Source organism: Camellia sinensis, chromosome 15 (assembly GCF_055761805.1).
Source record: "Camellia sinensis isolate YWXY chromosome 15, ASM5576180v1, whole genome shotgun sequence".
NCBI lineage: Eukaryota > Viridiplantae > Streptophyta > Magnoliopsida > Ericales > Theaceae > Camellia > Camellia sinensis.
Window position 1 is genome coordinate 38,903,083 of NC_138975.1, and position 7,881 is coordinate 38,910,963.

Sequence of the window (7,881 nt, forward strand, 5' to 3'; positions counted from 1 at the left end):
TAGATAAATTTGATAATTTTAAGCGATGGTGTGATTTCAAAAGATTGATAGATATGTTGATTTCAAGTTATTATTTTGGACAAATTATGTCATTTTGGTTCAAAGAGATTAGAATTTGAGCTTAATGGCTCAAAAAATTAAGAAATGGACTTTATGATTTGAGTGCCCTATATACTCTGGGAATTATAATTCTGTAAAAGTTTTAAAAAATTAATTATAAAATTATGTAAGAAAATTTAATATTTTAATTATTAATATTTATAAAATTTATTATTAATTTATAATTATCTTTTAAAAATATAATTAATTTAATATTTTTCTTATATACAAATTAACCCACATTTTTTTTATTTTATAATTTAGTTATCTCCCATCCAACTCAATCTACTAGAGTCTAAACGCGAATTATTTTCTAAAATACTAGAACAAAAAATATTATAAAAAATTTAATTTCTAAAACTCTTAGTATTAAATTACAAGCTCAATTATAAAAATTAAAAAAGTATATATTTAAATTTTTTGTAATATTTATTTTTCATTCATTATGCATTTGTACATAAATAAGAGCATTTCTCACGCTTAATCAAATTTTTCATCAAATTTAACTAAAAATTTATGTTATGCTCTAATTGTTTTATAAAATTTGATCAGTCGTTCGGCTTAAAGTAAATTTTCAACAAAACTTTCCCAAGCTAGTCATCCACTCAATTGTCCTACTAGTCATCCACTTGGTTAACTGGCCGGTCATCTATTCGATTGTCTATAAAATTTGATGAAAAATTAAATATTCTATTGATTGGATAACAAATCTGACTTTACTTTCATTTAATGTGAGTTTAATATCATGATTAAAACAGAAAAAATAAATATATTTTATCAAATTTAAATTTAATAAAATATATGTGAGTAAGAGTCGCAAACCCTCTAATAACAATGGTTGAGCTTTTTAACTTGATGACACGTTGAGAGAAAACCCTCTAGGCTATAATAATAAACCTAATAAAAGAGTGTGCGGAGGATCCATATCAATAAACGTATGTATCTCTTCCACTTTGTAGTCATTTCATTTCACGCTTTCTAATTTTTCCTCCCAATTTCACACCGATTAATCCACTGATTACTCAAAATCATCAATTCCATAACCATGACCTCAGTTTATCTCTTTCTCAACAATTCTCTTTCTCCAGCGACCAATATTCACCGTTGCATTAAGCTCGAAAGTGGAAGATTCCCACTTCCATTCAGTGGCGGAAGAGTGGTCTCCCGTGCTACCGTGGACGTGCGAGCAGCAGACTCTGTTGCTGCGGCGGCGGCGGCGGCGAAGCTGAGGAGTAAGGAGGTGATGGAGGCGGAAGCCAAGGTTCTGGTAGGGACGTACGCGAGAGCTCCGATTGTGCTCTCCAGTGGCAAGGGCTGTAAACTGTATGATATCGAGGGGCAAGAGTATTTGGACATGACCTCTGGGATTGCAGTGAATGCGCTCGGCCATGGCGATCCTGATTGGGTCAGAGCTGTTACAGACCAAGCCAATGTGCTCACCCATGTCAGCAATGTCTACTATTCTATTCCACAGGTGATCAAATTTTATTTCTTGATTTGGGTTTTTTTTTTTTTTTTTTAATGCTATTCACCCCCAAATATTCTACTAAATTTTCTATATATGTTTGTGTTGGCGATTTTGAGCGAAGTTTAAGATTTTAAAGTGATCTGTAGAAGGAAAGGAACTGATTGAGGACATACATTCACTCACTCACTCACTATCCAGTTGTAAAATTAATGAAATTGGATTCCACACAAGATGAAGTTCCATTGACCCAATTACTCAAAATTTTACTAAAATATTAGTAGAAGTTTCATTTCATATATGAACCACTCCAATGGACAAACTCAAATTTAAACATAAATTTGAGTCACAAATTGCTTAGAAACTTTTGAGTAAACATTTGAGTCTCCCTTGATTTATGTAAAGCTTTTAGTAGAACTCACTTTGATATAGTTTGGTTTGAGGAGTGGAGGAGGATGTTTTGAGTGATTTTTACCCAAATATTTAAATTTGAAATAGGTTTGATTCAAGGATTGGAGTTGCGCTAACAATCCTGGAAATTGTATGCCATGACCCACGTAAATAATGAGGGAAACTATCCCTAATAGTAAACATAGATTGAAGTCCATTTCATATGGAAGCTGTGGTACAATTGGTAAGAAGCGAAGAAACACCAAATGAAGATGCTTAACTACTATTATATCTCCAAACTGTTGAATTTTCTTTCTTTTAGTTAAAATTCTTTAGCCATTATATCTTTCAGGCAATAGGGATGAAATTTTAATAAAAAAAGGGAGTTCTAGTTTGCCACAAACTTGTTAGTGATAGAAGTTCTAAAAACTCTCTAATACATTACCATTGGAGAATGAGGCCCCCTTGTTTTCATAATATCTATTTGCCTCTGCTTTTGTTTTCAATTTATTGAGAAGCAAATGGTTTATTGCTTCAGGTGGAGCTCGCAAAACGCCTAACTGCTTGTTCTTTTGCGGATCGCGTCTTTTTCTCAAACAGTGGAACAGAAGCAAATGAAGCTGCCATTAAATTTGCAAGAAAATTCCAAAGGTTTTCGCGTCCTAATGTGCAACAGCCACCAACAGAGTTCATTTCATTTAGTAATAGCTTCCATGGGAGGACCATTGGTGCTCTTGCTTTGACTAGCAAAGAGAATTACAGAACACCTTTCGAACCTCTCATGCCTGGAGTTACTTTCTTAGAGTATGGGAATGTTCAAGCTGCAAAAGAACTGATTCAAAGTGGCAAGATTGCTGCAGTATTTGTGGAACCTATCCAAGGTGAAGGAGGCATACACAGTGCCACCAAGGAGTTCTTACAATCTCTTTCTAGTGCTTGTCATGATGCTGGCTCTCTCCTGGTTTTTGATGAGGTAAGCAGCTATATTTTGATGAGAAGTTGTCAAATGCATGTTGGATTGTGTGTCTTGAACATTACAAAAATGTTGGACTTAATCTCCTAATTGAAATGTATTAGAATAAAAAAATAAAAAAAAATAAAAACTGTCAAGTTATTGCTGCCTTTATACTGATGGAAAGTTTCTTTGAGATAAACAGTGATGGAACTTTCTTGCATCGTCTTTGGCACATTGTAAAGAATTTCTTGGGAAACAAAACATATGGAAAACACAGTTTCTTTGAGGTTGAAGCAGGCATGGAAACCTTTGAAGAAGTATGGATGGCTATAAATAGATTTAAGCGTACTTTACTCAGATCTACTAATTTTTTGTTAAAAGAGGGGTTTTTTCATTCCTCTTTTTGTTGATAGACTTTATTACATTTTTGTAAAGAAGTATAGGATAGTTACACCTTGGGGAGGGAATATAGTTTTGTAATTTTGTTCATACCTTCTTTTTTTCCCACAGGGGTGACACCAATTTAATACAATTCTTACTTAAAAAAAGAGTGATGAGCTTTGTTGCATCATCCTTGTAGAGGATAGTCTTGGGAAACATAACAAGGAGAGAACATGTAGAACTTAATTTCAGTAGTTCATTGGTGACCAACTTTAGGGGTATCTTTTCAAAGCAATATATTAAAGATTCAAGCTAAACATTCAGAGCTATCATCACATTGTATGAATGGGCATTTTGCTCAATTTGAACCGTGTGACATAGAAAATTATGGAGAACCTATCTTTCATAATTTCTAGTGATCAATTGTTCTGTTCATATCTTCTGTTGGTCAATATGCTTGTAGGATAGATGGAAACAGTAGGCATGGCTGACACATGCCTCCCTACCATTCTAGCACATGATGTGGTGATGAAGGATTCTTTTTGAAGGAGAATGGGATTGGAATAGGTTCATAGCTGGTTTTTTCCCTTATATTCTGAGATGATGGTACCATGGATTCTAGAGTTTTACTTATGAGCACATCAGTTTCTTAGGGAGTGTATAATAAGATCACAGTTAGATGTTGGTTTCGATGCTGAAATACTGGGTGAGTAAAATGGCATCTTGATATACGAGTTCTTTTATTGTTGTCATGTAGAGTTTGGTGTTCTAAAGATAATAGATGTCTTGAAGCTAAACAAATAAAATTGAAGTCTTCTAGGGATCCACAGTTTAGTACTTGTGTTCTGGAATGGAAAACTTTCCCTCAAGAACAATAATTTTTTATTTTTTATTTTGAACAACCAAGAACTCTAAATTTGAAACCTGAAATTTTTTTCTTATTAGGTTTTTCTTTTGTAACACAAAACATGAAGATTTATGAAGATAATTCTTATGGACTAAAACATTCTTTTAAGATGAATAAAAAAAAAGGGTCATAATGCATAACGCATTGACTGCTCGTTTTATGTTGGATGAGGTTGTTCAATGCTTTTACATGACTATTTTCAATCACAAGAATTTCTAGAATTTTTAAAAGTTATGGACAGCATATAAATTTTGATTTTTAATGTTTCCTCTTACACGCGTACTGTTCTTTCTTTCTTTTTTCCTTTTCAAAGGAACCACTTTGTCCACTAAAAGTACCTCGTTACATTCTAACCACATAAATATACAAGCCTACTTCTATTGCACCCCATTTTGGGATCAATTTTCCTTGGTAACAAATGTCTAGACTAAACAGAAAATATCCCTGTGTAATTTTTTTGGTGCCAGCAACTCTCACTTGTTAAGACTCAAGAAGAGCTCTTTGCATAGGTTGGGATTTTGTAGGGTTTTGACGCTTACGTTATCAAAGCAATAAATTCAGTGCCGGAAATTGATCTGGGAGGAGACTCTCTCTCTCTCTCTCTCTGATGGAGGTTTGGTAGGGTCTCTCCTGCTCTTTGCTATCTGCTACAGTGGCTGCACACACTCGGGAATAAACTGTAGATCACAGATATCCTTCTGCATATCAACTTTCTAAGTTTTTTGTGCCCTTGGATCTAATGGTGAACGGGGTAAATTCATGTCTTGTACTAGAATTTCTTTCAGTAAATAGTTCAATAAGACAAGTTTATAGGAAGAAGAGAAGGAAAGTTTTTTTTTTTTTTTTTTTTTTTTTTTTTTTTTTTTTTTTTTTTTTTTGGGCTGAAGGGCGTGTTTGGTGTTCACTAGAGGAAACACATCAGGCCTTTGTATTTTGCTGATGTTGTTAGCATACATATGCTATAATGTTGTTGGTATTCTTTGCAAGGAATACCAGGAAAATAAATATAGGACAGAAACCAAGGGGATAATGAAAAGTCGGTATGGATTTATAACTGGTTTGCTTGTATAGGTGTAGCAATGGTGAATGAGCTGATCTGACAGTGAAAATGATTTTGAAAACGATGTTATCCCACTCTTTCTCGTAGTTCTGATCATAATTCCAGTCATTGATCGACAGAGGTACATGAGATCGGAAAGATATTGAGTGCCATATCTTTATATAAACCACTTTAATTTGATGGGTGAAAATAAGTACTAGTAAAGTGCCTTTGAAACTGCAAGGATGAGGACGGATAGTTGTTGAAAAGTATTGATTTTATCTTTTTTCCATAATACATTCTCATATCTGTATTATCAGCTAGTTACAACTTTTGAATCTCATATTGATGTGCTAAAGGGCATATATTGTTTTTGGTTCTTAGGTTCAATGTGGCTTAGGGAGAACCGGTTATCTCTGGGCACATGAAGCCTACGGTGTATTCCCAGATATGATGACTCTTGCAAAGCCCCTTGCCGGAGGTCTACCCATTGGAGCTGTACTACTAACTGAGAGAATCGCTGCTGCCATAAATTTTGGAGATCACGGAAGCACTTTTGCCGGTGGGCCCCTTATTTGCAATGCCGCCATTACCGTTCTTGATAAGATCTCAAAGCCAACATTCTTGGCCAGTGTCTCCAAGAAAGGTAAGCATTTCAAGGAAATGTTGATGCAAAAACTGGGAGGAAACTTGCACGTGAAAGAAATACGAGGACTAGGCCTTATTATCGGAATAGAGCTGGATGTACCTGCCTCGCCACTTGCGGATGCGTGTCGGAATTCTGGTCTTCTGATATTAACTGCTGGGAAAGGAAATGTTGTTAGGCTTGTGCCACCACTGATTGTTTCTGAGCAGGAATTGGACCGTGCTGCTGAGATACTGCTTCAATGTTTGCACGTACTCGATGAGAGTGAACCGAAGTAAAAAAGGACGAAAATTTCAGTGTGTTTGCTTCAAAAAAAATCCCAGATATGATTGTTTGTATGGTTAAATTTGTGGGAATTTTGTGACTCAAATATAAGCAATGTAGACTACCCCTATTGAATAAAAAATCCCCAGGTTTTCATTAAAACTTGACTTCTGTATGTTTTACCTGTTCCATTTTCTTTTCTTTTTCTTTTCTTGGGTCTCGCTGTTGATGACCTTTTTTTTTTGGTTTTTGTTTACACAGCTCAATCAAACCACATACAATGTGGGAAATTATTTAATATTTTTAGAGTAATACTCTCTTCTTTTTTTCTCTCCTAACTTGCATAATAATTTATTTTCTTTTTTAACTTCCCAAACAAAGTGTAAAGCTTGATACGAATTGATTTAACTTTAGGTCAATGTAACTGAGATCAAGGTCTAAAACTTGGACTATGAGGGTGTTTGATGGAGTTTTTTTAAGTTAACTTATGGCTTTTAGTTTTTAAAAAGTTATTTTGGATTGTTCGGTTAAACTTATTTCAAACAGTTTCTGATTCTAACAATTTATTTTAAGTAAAAAAAGCTGATTCTGAGAAGCTGCTCACCCCTTGCTTCTGATTATCAGCTTCTGTTGTGGACATATTAATTCACGGTTATACTCTTAGATTGTTTTATCTTTTATTTTTTTAAAAATAGAAAAAGACCCAAATAGACTGTAGAATATTATTATTATTTTTTTATGAGAAATGTAGATAAATAGTAAATAATAAAAAAATATAAGTTAATTGAAAAAGTTACTTCAAAACTTATTTAACAAACACTACTCAGCAACTTAAATCTATAATCCAAAGTTACACCAAACAGATTAACAACTTCTGATTAAAGTCATAATTTATAATCTATTAAGTTATAATCTATAATCTGTTCTAACAGTTACACCAAACAGGACCTATGTTCACCTCAAATCGCCCAAACTAATTGTATGTTGTCTTTTTGGGGAAAATCAGATTTTATATATATATATATATATATATATATATATATATATATATATATATATATATATATATATATTAATTATAAATAAATAGAATACAAGTGGTGAGTACAACTTTTACTTGCAGTCTAATTATTTATAATTAATTAATTTATAATTTCTTGTTTTTTTTCAAATGTAAAATATTACACAAATAAAAAAAAAATTACAAACTGATTTGATGTATAATAACAAAGCATTGTGATTTATTTCTATTTAATTAGATTTTTCAAAATTTATTTTTAGATCAATTTTTGTCTAGTGAATTTTCTTTTCATATTTTAATTCTTTTTTTATTTTTTATTTTTAGATGTAATTAATGTAGATTCTAAAAAAAATTAAAAGGGGAGAGTTACCGATAAATCTCATACGTTGGAATTATGTTTTAGTTAGTCCCATAATTTTTTGAGCAATGATACATTTCCTTAATTTTGAAACTCTAATTGAGCGTTAATGATGTGGCAAAAAAAAAAAAGAAGCAAAATATCACATCAATGGATGGGGCCCACCCCCTAGAGCTCCTTTAGAGCTCTCAAACATTTCTATAATTTTTTTGTGATCTATTTTAGTCCATTTAAATGTGTAATGACTCATTTGCCATTCTAATCTCCTTAATTGGTGTTGTTTGTTGAAGTGTTACGTTTGAAAAAAAAAATGCACTATAGAATTTTTTAATGTGTTATATTGGAGTATTATATTT

The 7,881-nt window shown here is 32.7% G+C and overlaps 1 protein-coding gene across 1 annotated transcript; it reads left to right on the forward strand.

Moving 5' to 3' along the window:
• The first annotated feature begins 887 nt into the window (after positions 1 to 887).
• Positions 888 to 6,308, forward strand: LOC114270405 (acetylornithine aminotransferase, mitochondrial). The gene is made up of 3 exons (XM_028211877.2): positions 888 to 1,573; positions 2,493 to 2,927; positions 5,621 to 6,308. Exons 1-3 carry the CDS (start codon positions 1,145 to 1,147, stop codon positions 6,158 to 6,160), a joined length of 1,404 nt encoding a protein of 467 aa, XP_028067678.2. The 5' UTR covers positions 888 to 1,144; the 3' UTR covers positions 6,161 to 6,308.
• Positions 6,309 to 7,881: the final 1,573 nt, after the last annotated feature.

What these genes read in the sequence shown, in the direction of transcription:
- LOC114270405 (XM_028211877.2), top strand. Translation starts at nt 1,145, where the DNA reads ATGACCTCAGTTTATCTCTTTCTCAACAATTCTCTTTCTCCAGCGACC. An exon ending in TCTACTATTCTATTCCACAG is followed by an intron (nt 1,574 to 2,492) that starts GTGATCAAATTT and finishes TTATTGCTTCAG; the next exon opens with GTGGAGCTCGCAAAACGCCT. An exon ending in CTCTCCTGGTTTTTGATGAG is followed by an intron (nt 2,928 to 5,620) that starts GTAAGCAGCTAT and finishes TTTGGTTCTTAG; the next exon opens with GTTCAATGTGGCTTAGGGAG.